The sequence below is a fragment of the Moschus berezovskii genome, chromosome 5, assembly GCF_049115385.1.
Source record: "Moschus berezovskii isolate FMDL1 chromosome 5, NW_MosBer_1.0, whole genome shotgun sequence".
Taxonomy (NCBI): Eukaryota; Metazoa; Chordata; class Mammalia; order Artiodactyla; family Moschidae; genus Moschus; species Moschus berezovskii.
In genome coordinates this window covers 112,972,231-112,985,943 of record NC_142464.1, presented here as the reverse complement: position 1 = coordinate 112,985,943, position 13,713 = coordinate 112,972,231, and the positions used below count along the sequence as shown (strand labels likewise).

General features: G+C 47.8%; 1 protein-coding gene across 2 annotated transcripts in view; it reads right to left on the bottom strand.

The window, feature by feature from the left end:
* Window positions 1-13,713, bottom strand: part of EVC2 (EvC ciliary complex subunit 2) — a 161,606-nt gene that overhangs the window by 140,850 nt on the left and 7,043 nt on the right. Inside the window, exons 2-6 of one of the 2 annotated variants that reach the window (XM_088836479.1) lie at window positions 12,485-12,539; window positions 10,049-10,215; window positions 5,629-5,697; window positions 3,623-3,809; window positions 869-990 (exon numbers count right to left, since the gene is read on the bottom strand). In XM_088836479.1, coding sequence (XP_088692605.1) covers window positions 869-990; window positions 3,623-3,809; window positions 5,629-5,697; window positions 10,049-10,215; window positions 12,485-12,539 — 600 coding nt within the window. The remainder of the gene's footprint in view (window positions 1-868; window positions 991-3,622; window positions 3,810-5,628; window positions 5,698-10,048; window positions 10,216-12,484; window positions 12,540-13,713) is intronic. The other variant, XM_088836480.1, reaches the window with a different exon arrangement.

Genomic DNA, 13,713 nt, shown 5'->3' with positions numbered 1-13,713 from the left:
TATCTGTTGTATCCTTGGAAATATATTAATCACATATAGAGAATATAAGTAGTAGCCTTTGATTTAACCACATCAGATCTTAAGTTAATAAATTCCTTTCTTGTAGCTCACTACACCTGTACCTTATAGGAATGTAACCTTGTCATGTGTATAGCACCTGACTTTAGGAAAATCAACTTAAAAGAATATAAGCCTTTTTCTAGCTAACTAACCTTTGTTAGGAGAGAGGGCCATAAACTGTTAGCAGGCCACCTGGCCAGAAGATGATGTAAACCACCCAAAACTTTTGTATATCACGAGACATACAAAAATGAGCCCTGATCCTGATAAGGGTCAAGACTGCTGACCCCGCGTGATTTTGGCGTGACTCTATACCTCTCTTTCTCTGTTTTTTATGTGCACAACTTAGGGTATAAAAGCAGCACTGGAAAATAAAGTTTTGGGCCTTGCTCACTGAAGCTTGGTCTCCCCGTGTCGTTCTTTCTCTTTTTCCATCCTTTTCTCTATTCTCCTTTTTCTGGTTGAGATCCTTGGAGCGCTGGGCCCTCTGAGTTTACTTATCTGCCTGGGCTTCTAAGACTCACTGGAGGGGGTGCCCTGGTGGGGTGCCTCCAGTGATTCGAGAGGGCGCCTGCGGCCTACGTAAACAGAGCAAGCCCCGTGCTGGGGTTTTATTGGTTTCCAGCGTAAACCAAGGAATCATCAGCCCCTGTCTCTCTCTCTCTCTCTCTCTGACGCCGACGCCGTTCATCCCGAGGATACCCTGGGCCTTATCGAGGCTGGACCCCGATAATGGGGGATGGAAGGAAGAAGAGCATAAACAGCGGATAACGGCTCGAGGTTTCTAAAACAACGATGGCAGACAGACCACAGACAATACCGGTGACGAACTCTGGAAGGAGAGCTGGGCAGGAAGCAGCAGGATGTCTCCACTCCCGACGTCTCTGGCCTCCAGCGAGGCTGTGTAGCTGACCGAGAAGGAGTCTCCGACTGTTCAGAGAGAAGGCACGTGCGGTCAGCAGGGGGGACCCTGCATACCCCAGACACGGCCACTGTCCAGAGGCAGTGGCGTCACAGCCCACGGCGGCAGCCAGGGCCCCTTTGATCTCACATACGTTTTTAGCATGGAGAGTAAATCAAGCAGGTGTGCTCTTGGCCCATTCTGCTTCCACTTGGAAGGGCTGTCAGCAGGTGCAGGGAGCTTTACCTGGATCCCCAACCCATCCAGAAATGCCTGGGGCTGGGCGGGTCAGCTTTCTTAACTCAGGATGTATTTAGCTCATCCACTTAGGAAATCCAGAACCTTTCTGTTTTGTTTGGAATCCAGGTGGGGAACCTATTTATTCCCACTGATCCTACTCACACAATGAAGGAAAAGTCTTTACAGATCTATTGGGCGACACTAACGGTCACTTTGACACCTCCAGGCAGCCTGGTCCTGGGAGCCCAGCATGAGGCAGAGAGAGGCAGTGCGGGACCAGGCCCAGGAGAGGGAGAAGAAGGCCACTCGGGCTCACGGAGGGCCCCTTCTGATCTCATAGTCGCTGGTTGGTCCTTAATTACACAGAGAAGCTTCCCTAGAAGGTGGGGTTTCTGACTCAAAGCTCCCCTTAATAAGAAGCCAGGATTGAAACGCCAGCTATTAGAAGAAGGTACCTCTGCTATAGGGAGGGGTCACACCCCAGGGTGAGCCACTGGGCTCCGGAGTTGTGGGTGGGGAACTCTCTTTTCTTTAGAAGGACTCCCGGAAGTGGGTGTCACAGCACCCACAGTTCACAGCTGCAGGGGCCGAGATTCAGGGATGTGCAAAGCTCACGTGTCAAGAGCAGAAGTCAGTGAGTTCATGGGCGAAGTGTGTGGTCCTGGCTCCGAGCAGGTGAAGTGCAGGAGTAGCTGGTGAGTGAGGGGCAGGGGAGCAGAGAAAGGTCCTCCAGCGGGACACAAGAGTAGGAGCTGATGCGCAGCCGTGGGAGGGAAGTGTCCAGTTCAGGACGGTAGGAGCGTGAACTACACAAGGCCCCTGGAGCAATAAAATGAGAGGAAGGCAGAGTGCCAGGCCATGTCGCCTTGTTCGATTCTGCAGTGACTCTGTGAGACTGGGGGACCGACACCACGTCTGCGCAAGCTCAGGGAAATTCAGTGATTTCCGGAGGCCACACAGCTCTGAAATGGCAGGAAGGAGTCAAGGGAGCTCTGTCTGAGATCGAATCTGGGCTCTGCTCTCAGCCCTACGTTCCTGTCTCTAAGCATGAGCTTAAGAACTGGGGGGATTTATTTTTACATGAAGAAAGGCACTGAGGATCACTTAGCTGGGATGTACCAAGACAGTTTTTACACCATTGCTTAAACCGGCGCCAGCAAAGAGGTCACCACTTGAGGGCCAACTCCACTGAGGGTTTCTGTCAATAGTATGGTGTTAAAATGGATTCTGAGGTTTCATCTAGACTCAGAAAGAGTGGGGGAGTTTGAGCAATGTGGGCCATGTATATGGAAGTGTACAGGTCAGTAAGCGTCCCAGGACTGTGAGAGGCCCTATAGCATCGTGGGTATGGGGGGGAGGGAGAAGTCACACTGAGTCTGTCTTAGCCTTGACTGCCAACCCTGGGCCTTGGGCAAGTTCCTCATCACCTTAGTTCTTCATCCGTACAAGGCACCTTCTCAGAATAAAAGAAGTCCCACCTTCCTCGGCAAACTGACAGCTCTGAAGTCAGAGTAACAACTGCATCCCAGAATTATTATTTTTTTTAATTACTTGTTTACTTTTGGCTGTGCTGGGGTTCACTGCTGTGCAGGCTTTTCTCTACTTGTGGCTAGCGGGGGCTACTCTCTAGGTGTGGTGCACGGGCTTTTCATTGCGGCGACTTCCCTTGTTGTGGCACATGGGCTCTAGGGCGCATGCGTTTCAGAAGCCAGGCTCCCAGGCTCTAGAGCATGGACTCAAGAGTTGTGATGCACGAGCTTAGTTGCTCTGCGCATGTGGGATCTTCATGGATCAGGGATCGAACCCGTGTCTCCTGCATTACTTCGGAGCCACCAGGGAAGTCCCCAGAACTGGTTTTAAATCTCCTTAGTTAACCAATGACAAGCTCACTTCAGGAAACACACCTCTGAAAGCCAACCAGTGATGGTGTCACGCTTTGAACGGGAGTTAATTAGCAGCACAGTCACTCCCGTGAACATAGTTGAACGTGTCAAGAGCACGCTTTCTGGGCTGATGCCAAACCCCTCCTGTGTCTGTCCAGCACTCCCCCAAACAAGCTCTTCATTTCACAGAGTAATGGTCATTTTGATCATCTGGCTGATGGATACAGTGGGGTTTGCTATAATCTGTTTGTGTACATTTGAAATTGTCCGTAATAAACTTTGAATATACATATTTTAAAAACTCTTTCCCTAAATCCCACCTCTCTCAACCTAAGTGACAACCAGCTTCCTGGTTGCAGACACTGAGCAGGGGTCTCCTCCTCTCTGATGCCCCGCCAGCAGATTCCATCATGAGGACCAACGGCGTGAACACAAGTCCCACGTCTGAGAAGATGCCTGCTCCCCATCCCATGCTCTGTGCCTATCTGTATGTATCTCCATCATGTTCCACCCTTAACTTTGTACATGTGGCTATTACCTTGCAGAAACTTCTTCCTGAAAGTCTGGAAGCCTCTCGAGGTCTGGTTTCCAGCCGACTCCCTAACAGTGAGGCCAGTAATGTTGTCGAGTAAGAGCAGGTCGGAGAGGTTGGCAGCCGTGGGTGTCCTGGTGTTGTTCACAAACAGTCGCACGTGGGCCGATGGCCATTCACTCTGCACAGACACCTAGGACAGGAGGGGAAGTGAGGCCAGACTCACTGGTGAGTCCGACTTCCCAACACAAGGTCCCAGCTCGACATGCACCCACTAGGTCTGCAGGCAGAGGGAAGGAATTACGGTCTCATGAAGGTTCTAGAATTTATCAGGTCTTATATCAAAGACCCCGGGAGAATTTTGACTCCCTCTTTGCAAGTTGTTGCTCAGATCATTTCAAAGAAACCAGGACCCTGAAATGCAGTGAAACCAGAGAGAAACATCGATGAATAAACATCCATGCATGGGACCACAGTAGGGGAGATTGTCAAAACTGGGGTCACCAAGAAAAACAATTAGTGGTGCTTTCTTAATCCATTATTTTGAAGATTCAGTCCAAGCCAGTCCAAGGCTTCTGACTGTCATCCGACCTCCAAGTTTACCCTGGGCTGGGCTCCTGTCTCCTGGCCAGGCAGCTTCCAGGTTCTGCCCACCCATGTGTTTGCACAGCTCCGTTAGTCAAAGCCAGTGGCCCATCTCCACCTTGGCGCCCCACCTGGCCTCTGACACCTTGTCCTGCCCCCTCTCTCAAAGCCTATTTCCCACCATTCCTACCCTTCCTTCACCCCAGCTCTGCTGAAAGAGACAGAGGAGCTGAGAAAAGAGAGGGAAGCCATGTACATCCCGAAGAAGAGTGAGCTCTGGATTGGAATAAGTGAAAAACTTGGTGTATAGGGTACTGTCACCTACGTAAAAAGGGGAAGAAAGAAGGTATGTGTACGTATGTGCCCATGGGCGCGCGCACACACACACACACACTCATAACTACACTCACATAGCAGGAAACATTTCTAGAAGGACACAGGAGAAACTGGTAGCTCCAGCTGCATTCCAGGAAGCGAAGCAAGAGAGCCAAGGGCCTGGACTGCAATGAGAGCTGTGCAGTACGTAGTTAGCTAAGCAGATCTGGACTGTTCAAACCCTGCCTATCCCAAAGAGAGGACCAGCTCCTGAGAGACTGGCCCTTAAAGCCCGTGGAATATCTTGTCTGGTGAGAGTGTCTTGCTATACTTATGGCCTCGGGCCACCCCAGGTAGTCTGTGCTAACCATATGATTCATGGTGAGGGCCTTGAGTCAAATTGTGTTCAGGTGACCTGAGTCCCTGAGGTCAGTGACATGAGTGCTCCATGCCTACATGATGGATCCTCAATAAAAATCCTGGACCCCACAGCTTGGGTGAGCTTCTCTGGTGATGCCACATACCACTGCTGGGAAAAATTAAATGCTGCTCCTTCAACTCCACCAGGAGAAGACCAAAGTGTCTTGGGCCTGGTCTCCCCAGAACTCTGTCCTACGAGCTCTTGGCTTTGTTGACTATTATCTATATTGTTCTGCTGTAATAAACTGTGACTGTGAGTAGAGCAACTGTTCTGAGTCCCCTGAGTCTTTCTAGGGAACCACTGAACCTGACGATGGCCTGGGGAACCTCAACACAAGGATCATGTGAAGGTCATCTCATAAGATTAGTAAGAATCAAAGACCTAAAGACATTCCATAAATTTGTAAACTGTTGGCATCATACCAATGTTAAAATCTGGGAGAAAATACATGCTTTCTTTCCCATTTTAGATACTCACAGAGGATTTTCAGTAATGATTTTGTTGTTACCAAAAAAATCTTAGTCCGGTGTTTCCATATAAAATATGGGATCCCTGTGGGTCACTTCATCACCCGTGTCCAGACATGGGTAGATGGCATGTGATTTGCCAGTTCTTTAAATACATAACTCTACTAATATACAGTTTCGGCAAATTCAATTACTTTAAGTATAAACCACCGATGAACACTCACCACTGCACATTTCTGAAAAATTACTCCATTCTCAGAAGTCCCTTGAACGTCTCTTGAAATGTCTCCATACTACAATAAAATATAGAACTTATTAGAAAAAATGAAAAACATTTCATGCTACACATGTTAAATAAAAGTACAAGATGAACTTTTAAAAGTGGGGGGGAGGGTAGAAGAACTTCCCTGGTGGCCCAATGGTTACGGACTCCATGCTTCCAATGAAGGGGGTGCAGACTAGATGCCTGATCCGGGAACTAAGATCCCACATGCTGTGGGATGTGGCCAAAAAATAAGTAAGTAAAAGGCGGGGTAGAAGGGTTACTTCTATAGTCACGCATTTTGACCCTGAAGATTTTTCTTTTAGTCTTACAGCACTGGAACTTAAAACCAATGAATAAAGAAAAGTGTGGACTTGTGATGACACGGGCTGTGTCCTGCTCTGAGGGGCGTGTCAATGACATCACTGTCACAGGGACTCGGCGAACCAGGGCTGACACTTCAGCAGGAGGAATGTTGGCAGAGCTATGGAAAAACCCTTTAAGGACTGCTCACATGTCCTGGCTTCCTAGGCCTTGTCATTGTTCAGTTGCTAAGTCGTGTCCAGTTCTGTGCCATCCCATGGATTGCAGCATGCCAGGCTTCCCTGTCCTTCAGTCTCCTTGAGTTTGCTCAAATTCATGTCGATTGAGTCAGTGATGCTATCTAACCATCTCCTCCTCTGCCACCTCCTTCTCCTTTTGCCTTCCATCTTTCCCAACAACAGGGTCTTTAGTAGTAAAGAATATGCCTGCCAATGCAGGAGACGTAGGAGATGCAGGTTCGATCCCTGGGTCGGGAAGATCCTCTGGAAGAGGAAATGGCAACCCACTCCAGTATTCTTGCCTGGAGAATCCCATGGACAGAGGAGTTTGGTGGGTTACAGTTCATGGGGTCACACAGAGTCAGACAAGGCTGAGCGACAGAGCAGCACAACACGCACATGTCCTAAGTGGGGTACGCAGCCACACGGCAGGAACCTAGTGAACGTGGACCATGGTGTGCTGTGGTGCTTCTTGTAAGCTGGATCTCCCATTAGCAGGTAGAGAATCCACCCAGGATTGGCCTCCTCCAGCCCCATGAGGGGCTTCCCTGATGGCTCAGTGGTAAAGAATCTGCCTGCAATGCAGGAGACCCGGGTTTGATCCCTGGGTCGGGAAGATCCCCTGAAGAAGGGAATGGCTACCCAGTCCAGTATTCTTGCCTGGAAAATCCATGGACAGAGGACTTTGGCAGGCTACAGTCCATGGGGTTGCAAAGAGTTGGACACGACTGAGAGACTTGCACACACACAGTCCCCTGACGCCTCCCCTGGAAACCAATGGAAAGCCAGGGCTCACCCACTGGGTACCAGCTCCACTGCTCCTTGTAAACATAGCTGATACCTATTCGTTTTCATCCTTGCCACATGCCCCTTAACCCCAGGCCAAGCATCCCCACTGTCTGCCCCACCCACCTTCATCTGCGGTGGGTGGAGCCATAGTCTGAATCACAGACCAAGGCAGCTCTCAGTGATACTGATAATCCTAACAATGGCTATTCTTTCCCAAGTGCCAGGCGTATACCCATCACTGTGCACACATGAATTCTATTTCTCCCATTTTACAGATGAAGAAATTAAGGCTCATGGAGGTTAACCACCTTCGCAAGGCTGCAGAGGTAGGAAGCTTGGACTCTACCCAGGCAGTGTGCTGGTTATAGCTCCATATGCTATGACAGGATAAGCATAGGTAGGCATAGGTATAGATAGGATAGGTATAGCTTCATATGCTATGATTCTCCCATAGGGCACACTCCCTCTCCAGAGCGTGACTCTCTCATTATATATTGTATAGAAATAAGCAAAGACGCAGAGAGCAGAAGTGATGTTCTGAGAACACTTTGACCACAGGCAGTAGCATGAGCTGTTGAGGTCTTTGATTCTGGTTGAGTCTCTGTGCATGACCCCACCCTCATGCTTTGACATGCCAGGACCCCAGAAAGTCCTTGAGGGCAGGCATCTGGCTTTCTAGTCTTCAGATCCCCACACAGTATCCTGCATATGACAATCAGATAAACACAGTTTGTTGGGCAAAGACCCACAAGAAGGGGATGAAGTATAGACTGGAAAGCTGATGACCATCATGGTGGCTGGATACAGCTCGTCCTGAAGCCCAGAACCTGGAAACATGACCCTATTTGGAAAAGTGGTCTTTAAAGATGTAATTAAGCCAAGGCTCTCAAGATGAGATCATTCTGGATTTCAGGTGGATTGGATTTAGCCAGGCCCTAAATCCAATGACAAGTGTCCTTATTAATGACAGAAAAGGAGAAGACACATCCACAAAGAAAAGGTCACAAGAAGGTGAAAGCAGAGTATGACAGTAAATGTTAGGTGACAACTGGCTGGCCATGGTTCCCATGCACTTGGTCAATTACCTCCTGATGTCACTGTGAATGTATTTTTTAGATGAGATTTAACATTTAGGTCAGTGGACTTTGAAGGAAGCTGATGATGACCCATCACAGTATGGGTGGGCCTCACCCAATCAGGTGAGGTCTTAACCAAAAAAGAAGAGGGCTTCCCCTAAAGAAAAGTGCATTCTGTGTACAGACTTTTCCAAATTGAGTATCAGCTCTTCCTTGGGTCTCCAGGCCACCCTTTCAGATTGTAGACTTTGCCAGCCCCCACAATCACATAAGCAATTTCTTGAAATAAGTCCCCGTCTCCCTCCTTCACATACCTGTGTGTGTGTGTGTGTGTGTGTGTATACACACATCCTACCAGTTTCGTTTCTCTGTAGAATCCCAGTGTAAAGATTGGAGTGATGCAGCCACAAGCCAAAGAAAGCTACTGAAGCTGAAAAAGATAAGGATGGGTTTTCCCCTACAAGCTCCCAGTAAGAGCACAGCTCTGCTGACACCCTGACTTTGGCCTTCCTGCCTCTAGAACAAGGAGAGAATAAATTTCACTGTTCCAAGCCACCACATTGGTGATAATCTGTCACACAACTATCTAATACAAAATGAAGGAGAGGGCTTCTCTGGTGGCTCAGAGGTTAAAGCGTCTGCCTCCAATGCAGGAGACCCGGGTCCAATCCCTGGGTCGGGAAGATCCCCTGGAGAAGGAAACGGTAACCCACTCCAGTATTCTTGCCTGGAGAATCCTACGGATGGAGAAGCCTGGTAGGCTACAGTCCACGGGGTCGCATAGAGTCGGACACGACTGAGCGACGGAATGGAACAGAACACAAAACGTAGCCAAGGGCCAAGGAGGAGCTTGTGGCTGTGGTAGCCTGTTGGCTGAACCCAGTGGTTCTCAAGCCACTGTAAGTCATGACAGCTTAGGTGAGAGTCAGCCTCACATGGCGCCAACACATTACACAGAGTATGAAGAACACTGGGAGCAGGGACAGCAGCTAAGAGCAGGGGCCCCACATCCTAGTTCTGCCACTTCGACCTGTGGGACCCTGAACAAACTCCTTAATCTCTCCAATCTTCAGTTCCTATCTGTAAAAAGGGAATAAAAATAGTACCTGTTTAAGAAACTCATGAGGCTCCAGTGAGATTATGCATAGAAAGAGTGAAGCCTATGGCTTTTCCAGTAGTCATGTATGCATGTGAGAGTTGGATCATAAAGAAGGCTGAACGCCCAGGAACTGATGCTTTTGAACTGTGGTGTTGGAGAAGACTCTTGAGAGTCCCTGGGACTGCAAGGAGATCCAACCAGTCCATCCTAAAGGAATCAGTCCTGAATATTCATTGTAAGGACTGATGCTCAAGCTGAAGCTCCAATACTTTGGCCACCTAATGCAGAGCCGACTCATTAGAAAAGACCCTGATGCTGGGAAAGATTGAAGGCAGGAGGAGAAGGGAACAACAGAGGATGAAATGGCTGGATGGCATCACTGACTCGATGCACATGAGTTTGAGCAAACTCCAGGAGATAGTGAAGGACAGGAAAGCCTGGCGTGCTGCAGTCCATGGGATCGCAAAGAGTCGGACACAACTGAGAAACTGAACAACAACATGCCTGGCAAGTGGAAAATACTCTTTAAACATTTGGCACTATTATCGGTAGCAGCGTTTTTATAACAGGTGCAAGTGAATCGATCCAGTTAAAGCAAAACCCCATGCACTGCTTTAGAACCAGCAGATGAGGCTGCCTAATGCTCAGATTCACACATCCTATTCATCTAAATACTGTATATTGTATAGAAGAAGCAGCTCTCTGTAAAGAAAAATGAATTTGCTCCCTAATGATAACTATATTTAGTGAAAGAGAAAGAATAGGTGTTCTTTGGAGGAGGAACAAAAGCCTGTGACATTTTCTACAGAAGTGGTCCAAAACCAGTTTCTTTACAACTTCTGATATGTCTTTAAAAGAAATGAACATGTTACTTACCAGGCGGTGTGTTACAGCAGAGTCTCTTTTAAACAAGGTCTTCCTAGGCCATGAGTGTGTAAAAGCAAAGACAGAATGAATCCATGACCCACTAGAGGCTGCAGAAGCCAGGGGCGGGTTAAAGACTTCAATTTCCTTACTGAATTTCATTTCAAATGGTGCCTCCCCTGCGAAACAGCAACGTGCATGCATTACACAATACAAAAAGACAGTGGTTAAACTCCGGAAGCAAACCGCATGATACGTGGCAGGCATTTGGAAAATCTTTGCTGAATAAGTGAACAAGAGTTTGAATCAATGAATGACTTATCTCTTTGCCAAGGTGAGGAGTTCTCACTGGGAGCCACAGAGCTTATGTAGAGTTTCGAGAAGTGTGTGCTTCTCACCTGAGCTGTAGGCTGAAATGGACACTCCTGGCCCGCCTCTAGACTGGCAGAGTTAGAACCGCTAGGCAAAGGAGGAGGCGTGGGTGATTCCTACACGCTGAGCACCAGAGGGCCCTGGGTTCCAATCCTGGCTCTGTACTCACCAGCGGTGCCCTTGGGAAAACCTCTAACCACTCTGTAAACTTCTATCTTGAAGTGACCAGAATTGTGGAGTCCTGCCTTTTCAGCATTTATCTTCTATCCAAGTACAAACTGCATGTGGACTGAGGATGAATCCTATTTTTCACCCTTCCTTACAGAGTATTGATAGCAAGGTCTTTAGAACTGCTTTGGAACCCCTTTTACAGAATTTCTAAATAAATGTAGGAAAAATTAAAATTAAAAAAAATAATGTGAAACTGGATCCTGGATAAAATCAATATCTTTTTTCCCAGAATACTATCTGTGGTTCAGTTCATGATGTTGGAATGGGGACAAAGGTGAGCATCTGGAAATTGAGAGCCCTCACCATGGAAACCGGCAGGCGCTTTCCCAGGCTGGCTGCTCAGCTGGACTGTGGGAGAGAACACCCACCTCCAGACCCCAGGCCAGTCCTTCGGGCTAAGGGACAAACACTCACTGGATTTCAAATCTTAAGGCCACTCTGGGCTTTGTCTCTGGTGCGGGTGTCCACGCCCTGCTCCCCCAGATGCTCAGAAGGCCCAGCCGTGGGCTCTGATGGAGGTTTGAATGAGGACAGACACTGCTACTGTCCACAGACAGTACAGAAGGAAGTCAAGCTCTGACCTGAATATCACCTCCCACTGCGTCACTACCCAGCGGTCTCCCCACTAGTGTGCTGTCACATGGGTCATCAGTCGTGACTCTGCAGCTGTTTGAATACACCCTCGCTCCCTCACCTCTGGGCTCCCACATGCCTGGAAGCCTCTCCCTCCGTTTCCTTCTTCTGCTAATTGCTACTTCTCAGGACTCAGCTGAGACTCAACACCTCCTCCAGGAAGCCCTCCTTGAAGCCTTCCCAGTGACCTCATTCCTCTACCCTCTGCTCTCACTACAACCACAGTCCTAAGTGCACGGCTCTCCCTTATCCAAAATGTCTGCTTAATTAGTGACTAAAAGTTTTTTGTGATTATGGTGATATCACCTCAACCTATTTTACTCAAATGAAAACACTGGATTTTGGAAACTTTTGTAAAGTCTTTTGTAAAGACTGCTTGTTGTTCAGTTGCTCAGTCATACCAGACTCTTTGCGACCCTGGGGATTGCAGCGTGCCAGACTCCTCTGTCCTCCACTATCTCCTGAGGTTTGCTCAAACTCATGTCCATTCAGTCAGTTATGCTATATAACCATCTCATCCTCTGTCGTCCCCTTCTCCTCCTGCCTTCAATCTTTCCCAGCATCAGTGTCTTTTCAAATGAGTCAGTTCTTCACATAAGGTGGCCAAAGTATTGGAGTTGCAGGTTGAGATCAGTCCTTCCAATGAATATTCAGGATTAATTTCCTTTAGGATTGACTAGTTTGACCTGCAGGACGCAAGGAATGAAGCTCCAAATGCTGGAGAAGGAAGAATATTCTTCCCAGAGCCCTAGAGAGAGTGCTGACACCCTGACATCAGACCAGTTAAACTGACTGAACTTTCACCCTGCAGAACTATATGAGAATACATCAATACTGTTTTACCACTAAATCTGTGACAACTTGTTACAGCAGCAAAAAGAAACTCATACAGTTGACTAATACACACATTCTGCATTTTCTTCATCAGACACCTTCAGGGGAAAATCAAGATTCCCCCTTACCTGAATCATTATTGATTCTTGATTCTTACCAATTATTACTGAATCTTACCAAGAATCAATCACCACCTTACCTGAACTCATATCTGGGCACCCCAGATCACTGCTGCAGGAGGGGACTCACTGCCCTTGCTCTGTAAGGAACACAGGTGAGCAGGGTGCCAGGGAGGCAGAAGCAGGAGGTCTATGGCTTTAGGGTCTGGTTCTCTCTCATGGTCAAATCAATAAAAAATCAACCAAAAGTAAAACTTACCTGGAGTTGTAACGTGAGAGTTTTCCACACTGGGCCAAATCCCAAGGGGTAAGTCCTAAAAGTCCAAAGGCACAAAGACATTATCCAAGAAAACTCTGAGAGAGGTTGAAAAGTCATCTCTGTAAATGGCTTGCATGGAGAGGAGCTGCACATTTATCCTGACACCTGATGTAAATCTTTCTAAGTCAACCATCTCCACTGGCATGAGTAGGGGATTATATAACTGCATTCCTGGAAGCTGTCTAGGGAGACAACACAGTGTAGTGGAAATTTCATACAGTTAGATCTGGGTTTGAATCCCAACTCTGCTTTTCACAAACCCTCTGATGCGGGGAGAGCCTCAAGCCACTGAATCCCCAAAATCCTGCTCGTTTTCACAGAGTGGCAAATAAAACACTGGCCTGGGAGTTGGAGACCTAGATTTGAGCTTGAACCATTTATCTGCTGTGTGTCCTTGGGCAAGTCTCTTAGACTCTCTGAGCTTCAGCTATTTCTTGTGGAAAGTGTAGAACTCCTCCCAGCTTGCTTCACCTTGTTCAGTGATGAAAACTTGTCCAAACAGGGCTCAGTCAACCCCTCCATCCCATCTTTGTGAAATACTGAGCCCTAAAGAAGCCCAGAGCCCTCCACTATAAAACAGTAATAATAATCATTATCGTGATTATTACTATAGTGCCTTGGCTAGAGCCCTTGAAATGAGCCAAGCCCCATGCTGTTCACAGCAGCATTATTCACAATAGCCTAAAGGTAGAAGGAACCTAATGTCCACTAATGGATGGATGGATAAGCAAAAGTGAAACTGAAAGTCACTCAGTTGAGTCTGACTCTTTGTGACCCCATGGACTATACAGTCCATGGAATTCTCCAGGCCAGAGTACTGGAGTGGGTAGCCTTTCCCTTCTCCAGGGGATCTTCCCAACCCAGAGATCCAAACCCAGGTCTCCCACATGGCAGGTGGATTCTTTACCAACTGAGCTGTCAGGGAAGCCCACGCAAAAGTGGTCCATGCATAAAATGAAATATTATTCAGCCTTAAAAGGAAGGAAAATCTGTCACAGGCTACCACATGGATGAAACTTGAGGACATCAGGCCAAGGGAAATAAGCAAATAACAAAAATGCAAATAGTGTATGATTCCACTCATAGGAGACATGTAAAATTCACAGAGACAGAAAGTAGAAGGGCGGTTGTCAGGGGATGGGTGACAGCAGAATGGGGGGCTGCTGATT